Here is a 13285-nt window from a genome sequence, read left to right on the forward strand (position 1 = left end):
GCTTTCCTTCCATTGCGAATATAATTTTTAACATAAAATATTATATTTGAAATGTACTACCATCAATTCCTGATCCAGACTTTTAAGGATGATCTCTTGAAATTCTTGATAGTCATCACCAAAGAAAACTTTTTTCATAAAGGTAAATGAAAAAAGCATTTTTATAACCATTCTAAAATTTACAACAGTTGAAATTAAACAGCTCTCCTTTAGTTGTCAAATACAAGGTTCAAATGTCTTGTGGTAATATAAGCAAATTTTGAGATAAGTTGTACTTTCTCATATCAAGTGTTTAGAAAATGATGGACATTTTTATCTGCAGAACACACAGACATCATCAAAAGTCACCTATAACTAACTTGGATGGGGATGGGGTTAAAGGAGAGAATGTTACCTGCAAACAGAAATGTCAGCTAACTGTGATGTCAGAGAATGTCTCGGAGTTGCACTTGCCGGAAGCCTGTACTCCACCTTGGCAATGCTCACCCTTAAAAGCTACATTGTGGGTAACTGGAACACCTACCCTTCCTCAGCTCCATGAGTTGGCTAAATTCCAGCTTAGTTTCTCCTGGGATGCCAAAGACCTCTGATGAAGATACGGAGGCTAGAAAATATAGAACAAATGCATATATCAAAGAAATGCTGCTCTCTAGCAGTGTCACTAAAATGCTAAGGGACTGGCTATCCTCTGCATACTCCAGTTCTGAATATAGTGCAGCAGAAAACTATTTCTGAACTTCCTGGAAAGAATAATATTTAACTGGGTTTGGGTGGATTTGGTTCTCAGGCGGTAAAAATAGTACTTTCTAGGTATAGAGCTTGTGTTAGGGCTTTCCGGAGAATCAAAACCTGTAAGATATATATAAGGAGATTTCTTATGCAAATTGGCTCATGTAATTTTGGAGACCATGAAGTTACACCATCTGCTTTCCACAAGTTAGAGAACCAGGAAAGCCAGTGGTGTAATCCAGTCCAAGGCCTGAGAACCAGGGGAGCCAAAAGTGTAACTCTCAGACCGGCTTTAAAGGCCTGAGGGGAGGACTGGTGTAAGTCCTGAAGTCCAAAGGCCAAGACCCAGGAACTCTGATGTCTGAGTACAGAGGAAATAGATGTCCCAGCTCAAGAAGAGAGAGTGAATCATCCTTCCTTTACCTTTTTGTCCTATTGGGCTCTCAACAATGGGATGATGACTCCCTACATTGGTGAGGGCAGATCTTTACTCAGCCCACTTAATCAAATGCTAATCTCTTCCAAATACACCCTTACCGACACACCCAGATATAATGTTTTGCCAGCTAGTTGGGTATCCCTTAGCCAAATCAAGTTGACACAAAATTAACCATCACAGAGCTCAATCTGAATAAACACATGAATAATGAGCATTTGCTGGTTGCATAGCCACCACCCACCAACCATTCCCTGCTTTGCTGTTCCTAACAGTATTAAGATTTTTCTTCGGGTTAGCATCTCCTCCTCCTCCTTAGAGCCCATGTTTCCAGGAGCCCTCAATCTAAGTTAAACAACGTACAGTCATGCATTGCTTAACTAGAGAGGGATAAGTTCTGAGAAGTGTGTTGATGGGCAATCCCATCATTATGTGAACATCATAGAGTGTACTTACACAAACATAGATGATATAGCCTACTATACACCTAGGCCATATGGTATACCTAGGTATAACAGGTATACCTGTTTCCAGGCTACACACCTGTATAAACCAAGTTACTATATTGAATACTGCAGGCAAATGTAACACAATGGTATTTGTGTAGCTAAACATAAAAAAGGTACAGTAATGATACAATATAAAAGATTTTAAAAAATGGTACACCTATATAGGGCACTCACCATAAATGGAGTTTGCAAGACTGGAATTTACTCTGGGTCAGCCAGTGAATGACTGGCGAGTGAATGTGAAGTCCTAGAACATTACTGTGTACTACTGTAGACTTTATAAACACTGTACACTTGGGTTACACTAAATTTATTTTTTAAAAGTTTTCTTCAACAATAAATTAACCTTAGCTTATTATAACTTTTACTTCACAAACTTTTAAATTTTTTAAAACTTTTTGACTCTTTTGTAACACTTAGCTTTAAAACACAAACACACTGAACAGCTGTACAAAAGTATTTTATTTGTGTCCTTATTCTATACACGTTTTGTTAAATTTTTTTGTTGTTGTTTTTAAACATTTTGGCTAAAAACTAAGACAAACCCGTGTTGGCCTACGTCTACCTACACAGAGTCAGGATCATCAACATCACTATCTTACACCTCCACATCTTGTCCCACCAGAAAGTCTTCAGGTGCAATAACATGCACAGATCAGTCACCTCTTATGATAACAATGCCTTCTTCTGGAATACCCCCTGAAGGACCTGCCTGAGGCTGTTTTATAGGTTTTTTATGGAAGTAGGAGGATGCTCTAAAATAATAATAAAAAGTATAGTATAGTAGTTATATAAACCAGCAACATAGTTCTCATTATCAATATTATGCACTGCACATAATTGTATTATACTTTTGTATGACTAGCAGCATAAGTTTGTTTACACCAGCCTGACCACAGACACGAGTAATGCACTATAAGTAATGTGTCATGCTATAACATTACTATGGCTATAATGTCACTAGCCAATAGGATTTTTTCAGCTTCATTATAATCATATAGGACCACTGCCACATATGATGTCCGTTGACCAAAAAATCGTTATGCAGCGCATAACTGTGTGTGTGTCCTCATGCATCCTGCTCCCCATCCCTCAAGGATACACTTACCAAAGGCTTTTGAAAAAGAATGTTTACCTGCTCTTCTGAGATGGCTACCAAGAGATGCTCTCTGTTGTACTTTGTGATATGTCATGTGAAGAATGAAACTGCTAGTACATGCATTCTCAATGGAGGCAATAACACCTCCAAATGGGGCAAAAACTGGGGAGAGAAAAAATCTTACCCTTTTTACACATAAAGCACAAATATACATACGATACATAAATAGATATACAGTGTATCTGAGGTATTAAAATTTGAGGAAGGGCATTAAGATGTCTAAAAAGGCTCCTTAAAAGAGCAATAATGAAAAAAAAAAAAAGATTGGTATTCTAGAATGTAGCAAATACCACAAAAGGCAGAAGAGAATAATGGAAACTCAATTATTGATGTTATCATCAAGCCTATGATGGAAATATGGAGCACTTGTCTGACATATATGTGACCCAGAATATTAAAGTGCTGCTACTTTAGTCCCAGTTTCTGCTAAGCCTCCATGAAAATAGGTCCCAGATATTGCTACACCCAAAATGAGCCAAATAGGATCAGAATCTCATTTAGAACAAGCAAAGAGGTGGTGGGAAATGGATTTTGAAACCCTTGTCTTCTCATCCCCTGGAGAGTATAAAAGGGCCAAAATTGAAGACAGAGTTGGAAGTTAGAGAGTAGTTATTAGGGTGCTGACATGAAGGAGAATGGTAGAGGGTGCTCAAACTCAGAGGGACTTCAAGGAATTTACCTGAATAGTTTTGGTATGTATCTGGAAATTTGTGGAGACATACAGACTGGTGACTAAAGCTGACATGAAATTGTGAGGTCAAGTTTCTATCCTTTATTCATGAAAGTTAAAGGAAATGCAAAGTCAAAATTGAAGTGAACTGAGAGAGGTTCAGCTCCCCTCCATCATTCCTCTGCGTTTAAACTTTATTAGGATTATTTGGTTGCAAGATAATCCTGCATTTTTTGTCATACAAAAAATACAGCTTGGATCAGCTTAAATGAAATGGTAATTTACTAGCTCACATAACCAAATCACAGAATGTGAGAGATGGATTGGACCTTGAGAATGACTGAACCCAGAGACATAAACACTGATGAAACTTTCCATCTATTACCAGAAGCTAGGGAAAAGGCGCAGGCAGACAAAAAAGAAAAAAATAATCTGCAAGCAAGTTGGATAAAAATTGATTTTAGACTGGCATCAATATCAGAAGTCCAAATCAGTGGATAAAACACAGAAGTGTTGGGGTAGAAGATATTCAAAATCATGTAATAAATTCACTTTGAAATGCATCTAGCAAAATGGTAGATGAATGTAAATATGGGTGAATGGAGAGATGTACATATGTATATTATGACAAACCAAGTATAATAAAATGTTAAAGGCAGAATCTTGGTGGTGGGCATATAGGTGTTCACCATAACATTCTTTCAATCTTTCTCTATATTTGATATTTTTGTAACAAAATTTTGGGGAAAAATAATCAAGCAGGAGAACTGCATCATGGCTGTAGTAGTTAGCCCTTTGTCAAGATTCCAGTCCTAAACTGAAGGTACAGAAAACATATCTTATACTCCAGGGAAAGGGAGGACTGACAAAAGCTATTCATTTGTACAGAACATGTAAGTATTTATTGAGTTCCCACCTGGCAGCAAGATCAAGGTGTTAAAGGGAAATCAGATATAGACCTGCAGTTTTAGCACAAGGTAAGAAGTGACCATCCTTGTTTGGAAATGCAAGGGGAATGACAGGTGAAAATGACTGTGCCACTGATTAAATCAGCTTATATTGGGTATCAGTGCACCACACATTATTTCACATGCCCTGACTTCTCAGACAACCAACTGGGTGATGGCATCCTTAAGTGATATAGGAAAATCACATAGGAATATATTTGTGGTGGGTGACAACTTTTGAATTTGCTGTGGTATCTTGAAGTTTAGGTGTTTATCTAAATAGAGATGTCCAATAGGTCCAGAATTCAGGAAAAATCTTAAGTATTCGGAGATTAGGAGTCATCATTATAAAAATGGTATGAGAAACAGAGACCTTGGGTAAGATCACGCAAAGAGAGAGTGTACAGTGGAAAGAAATTATTGCTTCTTTCATTTTTTTATCCACTCATCAAACTGTCATTGCGTGTCACTAGAACTGTGAATAAAAAGTGACAGAATGCTTCCCTGGAGTTTGTAACTTCTTGATGGTCAAATCCAATGATCTAGTTGCAATCCCAAATGTGTTTAACATAATTCTGTACAGCATATACTTGGTTGGCTACTTCTTCATTGGAAAACTCTCCTCTGGTGACGTTCCAGTTACTATTTTCCTCACTTCCTCCTTTCAGTCTTTTACTGAAACTTAAAATTTGACATTCGCAGGAATCCATCCTTGGTCTTTAAATCTTCATCTCTAACTCCAATTTTCCACAGTTAGGCTTTATGTCAGACGGACTACATAAAGTTCAAGTTAGTTTAAAACTAAAACTTGTGCTGGTAGTACAACATGAGCAATACTGACCATCTTGGGGACACATTGATCTAGTTTGTGAGGACCATAATTGCTTTAAACTCTGAGCGTATTTTCTCATGTCCTGAAAATGGTGATGATAATATTTGATTTTCAAGGAGACTGTTGATGATTCATTTACCAATCTAAAGCACTAGTGCCCCACAATCGTAATCCATAACTTGAGATTAACACACCAAAGTATAAATATCTTATCCACCTAATCTGTGTAAAGTTTGTAACACCAAAATATTACCTTCTGTTTTTGATCACTCAGCCTCCATAGTTATTCATGTTGCATGATCTGATTCGCTCTTTTAGAATTTCTCATAGCGTCAGGGACTAGCTCAAAGTAACAGGAGCAACTGCTTCCTTCTATATCCCACATTGAGGAAAACACATTTCACAAGCCCTCTTAAAGAAACAGGTCAACTTAGTTTAGGGATGAAACTTAAAAGCAAGCTTCGTCACAAAAAACACAGTTCAACACCACCTCGCCCGTCTGCAGGCAGCTCAGAGGAGAGAAATAGAGGCCAAGACATATTTCACCCAGCAGAGACTAAACGCCAGCCTTTATCTTTCCCGCTGGTCCTTAAGGGACCAACCGTACCGATTTTCCGTCATGTTCCGCGCCACTTCCGTTCGCGCACTTTAATTACGTCAGGCGTCCTCTCTCGCGGTATCATCCGGTTGCTGAGGCCCTGTAATAAAGGTCTCGCGAAATTTGTTCTAGAGGTCCAAGCTTGCTTCTTAGTTTACTCCACCCCACCCCCAACCTGTCCCTCCTTTTCTTTCCAAGTCACAAAATTCTCCCCTTCTCTCCCCCGAGTTTTCGGCCCTCCCCCTGTTTCCGATTTCAGCCCGGAACCGGAATTGTAGTGGGCGGGGCCCAGCGACGGAAAACGCAGCGGAGCCAGAGCCGGACCCGGCTGTGGCCGCTGCCGCTCCCGTCGCCACGGATCGCCGGGTAGCAGGACTGCGCGGCTCCAGCCTGAGGGTCTGTCCGGAGGCGGGTGGGCGTGGATCTCACCCGGATTGTCCGGGCGGCACCGTTCCGGGCCCCACCGGGCGCCGCCAGGGATCATGTCTACAGCCTCTGCCGCCTCCTCCTCCTCCTCGTCTTCGGCCGGTGAGATGATCGAAGCCCCATCTCAGGTCCTCAACTTTGAAGAGATCGACTACAAGGAGATCGAGGTGGAAGAGGTGAGCGAGGCCCGGCATGGAGACGCCGGTACCAGCCCGCCCCGCCCCTGCCTCTGCCTGGTCCCGGCTCTGAAGGTGCCTCCCCGGCCCCTCTAATTCGCGGGACCCTGTGGGATCCACCCGGGAGACCCCACAGCCCTCACTGACGTGGGAGTGAGGGTTACTCTCTGAGCTCAACTGCTCGGGAGTAGCTGCCTTTTTTCCTGTCTTGGGTACTCTTGATTTTGGATTTGATATTCCGGTGATAAACAGGAGAATGAACTGGTGAGACAGTGTGGTCCACCAGTTCTCGTATCTGTAAGTAATAGTTTCAGCGAAGATCGTAGCCGTTCTGGAGTTTCAGTCCACTGGACGTGATGTTCTTAGTGGCCAATGATTGTATTATGTTCGACTTCTGCTTCAGTATCTGGCATGTAGGGGATGCTCAATAAATGCTTGTTAAATTAGTAGATCATCAAGTCTAATAAAGTGTTTCCCTTAGCACCGAATGGTTCTCAATTTCTCCGATACCGCACAGCAATACTCGTAATGGTTAAACGCTCGGCTTTCAGTTGGGCTAATGTAGGTGAATTTCACCTTAAGTAACACAGACTGATCTGCGATCAAAAGATGTTTCAAGTAGCATATTCTGAAGAGATAACGAATGATCGGGGACAATCAGAATATAACATTAGACTGGAAATCGCTATCAGAAAACCCATATCCTTTCTTTATTCTGCAGTAATTTATTTTAGAACAAGGTATTTCAAAGTGACTTTAAAGTGTTGCTTTTCAGATTAACAGGTAAATTGGGTTCTAATGACTATAAAATTTAGAAAAGTAAAAGCTGCATATATATATTTTAAATACACTTTAGAACTTGTTAAAACTTTGGTTGAAAATACTATCTCTTACCATTTATTTGCCATTTTTTAAATTTATTAAGCACTTGCGTTATATATCCCGTGAAAAACCTAGTGAAATATTATAGATTGTCAACGAGTTATGTCTACTTTAAAATTCTAAAATTATTTTTAAGTGTCAGCAAGTTCGAGGTAGTGAGATAACGTTCAACAAATAAATTTTTTTTTCCTGTGCATGTTTTGGAAGAGTAATGGATTACTGAATTATATATTTTTTATCATATAAAGTAACTTTAGAGATCATTGAGAACATCCTCGTTTTACAAGATAATATGGTGGGAAGAGCAAGGTCTTTGGAGTTAGAGGAAAGTTCAATGTATCAGATATGCCATTATTAGCTGTGTGATTTGGGGCAAGTTTCCTAACCCCTTTGAATTTTAGTTTAAGAAAGGGCTAATAAATTCTGTTTCATCTTATCTGCATAACAGATCTTAGTAGACATTATATGCAAAACACCTACCACAGGGTCTGACACATATTAGGAAACCTAGTTCCAGAGAGGAAATGTGACCTGCTTTAAGGTCACATGGCTAAAAGAAGACCTGTATTTTGAAAAGAGGGGGAAATGTTTTTAAGTTTATTTTTTTTACATTGAGGCTATGATAAATTCCTTTTCCAGAAGTGGATAGTTGATCCAGCTTTCATGGCTAATATTCTTTTTTAAGAATAAAAATTCCGTGAGTCAGTATACAAGAATTGCAGTTTTTAAATAAGCGTTTACATCTGCTCTGTGGTGAATTGCTATGCTTGTAGACTACAAATTGTTATATAATAATAACTTGTGCTTTATGGTCTACTAAATGCTTTCACAAACTTACTTCATTTGGTTCTTACAACCTTAGTTTTTGTATGCTACTTTCTAAAGCTTTGTACATTCTTGATTCATGGAAAAACAAATTACTAAGGAGGTAGTTATCATTTTGATGTTCTTCCCCTAAAGCTATTTCACTTCTGGTTAGGTTTCTGTGTTTCCAAGACCCTTCTCTCAATTTAGATAATGTTTCAATCTTTGTGTGTATGTGGGTGTGTGTGTGTTGAGGACATTTCTGGGGAGTAGGTTTTTGTTATTAGACGAAAATTTATTTTTAATATTAGGCAATCTTTTGGGTTTTTTGTTTTATTCCCTTTCATTTTTAATACTCAGTTAATTTTTGCATTAAAGATTGTATTTGGACCTTTCTGATACTGAAAGCATTACATAATTTCCATCATCTTCTTCATTTGCATACATTAAACCAGTTTTACACAATCCAGAGAACCATGGACACTTATTAGCTATTTGTCAACTTAGATTACACTTCCAGTTCAGTTGTAAGATAACAGAGGAAGATGACCAGAAACAAAAACTACTTTATGTTGCTTTCAATATTTTATATTGTATGAGAATATTACCTTCTAAATTAAGAAAATCGTATTATGTATTTCTCAATATAATTGAATTGCATTATATCAATATAATTAGAAACTGTAAAAAAAAAGATAATTCAACCACAGGCCAAATATGCAATCATTTAGTAGATACGTATTTCTAAGACATCAGCTGATCTTGCATTTCTAATATTGTAACTCAATAGTATTAGTTTGGCACATCTTAGATTCAGTTCAGTTCAATCAAATGAGGTGAGGTCTCAGCCTCAGAAATCTGCCTAGGTACTTTTTAAAAGTCATTTAATGTTTACCATCTAGATCTGGCTGTAGAGAATGTTGGAATAAAAGAGGGGATGGGTTGCAAGAAGTGTTACACAGGGTGGTATAGTGGAAAGTGTTCTGGACTGAAAATTAGAAAATGTAGATGCTGTACTGATTCTGCCATAATATATTTTTGTGACTTTGAGGAAGTCACCACATTTTTCTGGGCCTGTGGTTACTCATGTAAACTGAGGGATGGAACAAGATCATTTAAGGTCTTTTCCAGTTCTAAAATGAAAACACATTCATTTTTTCCAGTGTTTAAGTGTTTTCTACAGTAAGCTTAGAAGTTCTTTAAGGACAGTGATCATGGTCTCCTGTAGAATTTAGTTGGTGACCAACTAATCCTGGGTTGACCTGGCAAATGATATCCCATTTTACAGATCTTGACAAGCAGTCACAAAGTTTGACTTGCCAGAAGCTGCATGCCTAAGTAAATGGTAAAGCTGGGAATTCAATATGAGATTTCTCACTTGTGAGTCAGTTGCCCTTTCCACTGGATTTACAGTGTCACTCAGTACTTTCTGAAGTACTCTATAACCAAACCTAATATGGGAAAGGGGAAACAAAAAACTGATTTCCTTTTTAGTGTACTTGGTCCTGAGCATTTAATGAGCATTCTCATCTGTGCATAATACTCTGAGGTACTATAAAAGATGAATAGGGCTTGGTGCAATGGCTCACACCTATAATCCCAGCACTTTGGAGGGCCAATGCAGGCAGATCACTTGAGGCCAGGAGTTCAAGACCACCATGGCCAACACGGAGAAACCCTGTCACTGCTAAAAATACAAAAATTAGCTGAGTGTGGTGGCACAAGCCTGTAAACCCAGCTACTTGAGTGGCTGAGGTATGAGAATCATTTGAACCCAGTAGGCAGAGCTTGCAGTGAGCTCACACCACCGCACCCTAGCCTGCCTAGCCTGGACAACAGAGCGAGACTGTCTCAAAAAAAAGGATGATAGAAGAATCCTAGGATTACCTCCTTAAAATGTCTGACTTGGTATGATATGAGACTGGAGTAAACACAGAACAGTTAACTATAGACCACATATTTAAAACTGTGAATATAGTGTAAATTAAACACTTAAGCCATAATTTGAAAACGGAGTTAATAACAGAAGGTTCCATTGAGTAGGGACAAGTTTAAAACTAGGTTTTGAATAAGGTGACCATCATGGGTTGGGAAAGTCACTAAGATGAATTTTCTTTGCACTTGTTCCTCTGCCTGAAGTGCTGTTCCCCCAGAACTTGAAATGACTGACTCCTCACCAATCAAGTCCCACCTCAAATGTTATTAATACTTCCTTAGAGAAGCATTCCCTGAGCAACCTACATCTTTGTCATTTCTATTATCTTTCATGGTACTTACCAGTAACTGAAATTGTGTTTCTCCTTCAGCAAAATGTAAGATGCCTTATTCACTTTTGTAACCCCAATGCCCAGAATCTAGAATCTCTATAAATATTTGTTCAATGAGTACATGAAAGTATCACAGCATAATCATAAGAATTAAATGCCTATCTTGTTCTCTTATATTACATGTGATAAAACAGGAGCTAAGTTACGTGATTTGGCTAAGGCAACACGTATATTAGAAATGAGATCTGAGTCTTGTTTTAATGTCAACTCTATTATAGTTAGCAGATACTTTTGTTTAGCAGGGATAAAAGATGCTGTAAAGGGCCAGATGCTATGAGTAAGCCACGAATGGTAGGTCTTTACTACAGAGTGCTAAAAAGACCCTATTTACAATGGTTGCTTTTGAAAAGGGAGACCCATAATGCTGACCTCAACTATAGTGTAGGAACAAAGCTACCGTATTGGACACATAAAATTACTGCAGTATTTATATGTACTCTTCAGCCTTGTTAAGGAGACACACAAAGGTTTTGTTTTAAAAGCTAAAATATACTACAAAGAGGAGATATAGATAGTTGCATATATTTTGTAGGTTTAAGTTATAAATATATGGGGAATTGGTATTAGAGAAAAACCTAATTTATAGTGGTCTAAACAAACTGAGTACATAGATTTGTTAGTCACTATTTAATTATAGATACCTAAAATAAATACATTCTTTCATGTGAAAGTGACCACTGATTTCAGTAGAAATCTGGAATTACTGAAGAGGTAGCTACAGAGATAATTTTTGTATTGTGCATGTGTAGCTTAAAAGATAGCATGAGCATATTATTTGAAATAAAAGCCTAGTAAACGGGTGAGATGTATTGTGGCAGGTATTAAAAGGCTGCATGAAAAATTCAGAAGAAAGCTTGAATAATCAAAGCTTTACTTTTATGTTATCAAATCCATCTTGTCAGCAGATGGCAGTTCCACTCTGCCACAGTTTATTAATAGATATTGAAGTTCTAACATAGTTGGAGGCTCCAAGTCCTAACTAATAAATGTATGATCTATGCTTGTTCTGTCATGTTCTGCATTTCTAGCGAGAACAATGCCAGTATCACCAGGGGTCCATTCAGATAGTTCATAGAGCAGAGCCAAATGAAACTGAAGCTATAGTCACTGAACTAAAAATAACATGAATTCGGAACAATTAAAAGAATTATTTAATAATAAATTAAGAGCACAAAGGCATACATCCTTTTCCATTTAGGTTAGGTATGTGTTTGGTAGTTTTCTTTAACATGACTTGTCTGAAGGAATGGGGTCATCTTGCCTCATCAAGAAACTAATTTTTAAAGGAATTTCCTTAAAAATAACACATACAGGCCGGGCACGGTGGCTCAAGCCTGTAATCCCAGCACTGTGGGAGGCCAAGACGGGTGGATCACGAGGTCGGGAGATTGAGACCATCCTGGCTAACACGGTGAAACCCCGTCTCTGCTAAAAAAATACAAAAAATTAGCCGAGCGTGGTGGCGGGCGCCTGTAGTCCCAGCTACCCCGGAGGCTGAGCCAGGAGAATGGCGTGAACCCGGGAGACGGAGCTTGCAGTGAGCTGATACCGCGCCACTGCACTCCAGCCCGGGCGACAGAGCAAGACTCCTCAAAAAAATAAAAAATAAAAAAATGACACATACACACAAAATGTGACTTTTGTTTTTGTGCCTTTCAATAGTAATTGCATGGAAATATTCTACATACCATCTCATATTCTTCTATATTTTTATTAAAAAATTAAATTTAAATCTACTTAATTGTATGAGACTAAAATTGTAGACCCAAAACAAAGAGGATTCAACCATAGGGGGAGAAATGCTTATCATAAAGTAATTAATCAAAAACATTGTGATTTAGAAAACATTCATAAATTTAGAAGGAAATATTTCCAGATTGACCTGCCTTTTATAACCAAAGTGCTTTTGCATTCCTCTTGTTTTCACAAATGAAGGGTTATGAAGAATATCTGAAATATTTATTTGTAGATCACCATTTTAGTTGGATGTGTATGATAGGGGAGATACTTGTAACTTGATATGTTCTCCTTTTGACACTTTTGATGAAAATTCATCTTTGGGGAAAAAACAGTCATTTAAAATAATGTTGGGCTAGGTACAGTGGCTCATACCAGTAATCCCAAAACTTTGGGAGGCCAAGGTGGGAGATTGTATGAGACCAGGAGTTTGAGACGAGTCTGGGCAACATAGTGAGACCCTGTCTCTATAAAAAATTTTAAAAAACAGAAAAACTGAATTGTTAATTATAGTGTGTCAAATAAACTATATTATTTAGAAAAGAGTACAATTCAGAAAGCATGTTTGATTTGTGAACTTGGACTAGAAATTTAGTAGTAAATAAAAAGTGGCCTTCTTTCAGTGGTTTACAACTTGAATATTAAGTTTTTTCATTGTTTACCTCCATTGCCAGTATGTCTCAAGAGTGGCCATCCCAGTTTTTTCTGTTGATCTACCATATGTCAAGAAAAACATGAAATTTGCTTTCTATAGTTTGTAACATTGGCTCATTCCTTATCTAATAATGTACATAATCTCCTTATGTGTTTTTAGGCTTGGCCTTGGTAGTCCACACATATTATTATTCTACATCTGATCTTCTCCACCATTTTATGTTCTTGATTAATACAATAGGGAAATTTGTTACCAAGATATTTGCATTTGAAACATTTTCTTAGAAGTATATATGATTTTTTTTTTTTTGAATCTATACACATATAAGGTTTTCCCCAGTCGGTGGAGTGCTGTTTTACATAGCCTGAGAGAGGTGGAATGCAGACAGTAATGAACTT

General features: G+C 38.0%; 1 protein-coding gene across 2 annotated transcripts in view; it reads left to right on the forward strand.

The window, feature by feature from the left end:
- Nucleotides 1–5926: 5926 nt before the first annotated feature.
- Nucleotides 5927–13285, forward strand: part of MAP3K7 (mitogen-activated protein kinase kinase kinase 7) — a 77185-nt gene continuing 69826 nt past the window's right edge. Inside the window, exon 1 of one of the 2 annotated variants that reach the window (XM_017888243.1) lies at nucleotides 5927–6482. In XM_017888243.1, the coding sequence (XP_017743732.1) occupies nucleotides 6363–6482 (120 nt within the window). In that variant the 5' untranslated portion in view covers nucleotides 5927–6362. The remainder of the gene's footprint in view (nucleotides 6483–13285) is intronic. The other variant, XM_017888244.1, reaches the window with a different exon arrangement.

This window comes from Rhinopithecus bieti, unplaced genomic scaffold (genome assembly GCF_001698545.2).
Source record: "Rhinopithecus bieti isolate Rb0 unplaced genomic scaffold, ASM169854v2 scaffold_18053, whole genome shotgun sequence".
Lineage (NCBI taxonomy): Eukaryota > Metazoa > Chordata > Mammalia > Primates > Cercopithecidae > Rhinopithecus > Rhinopithecus bieti.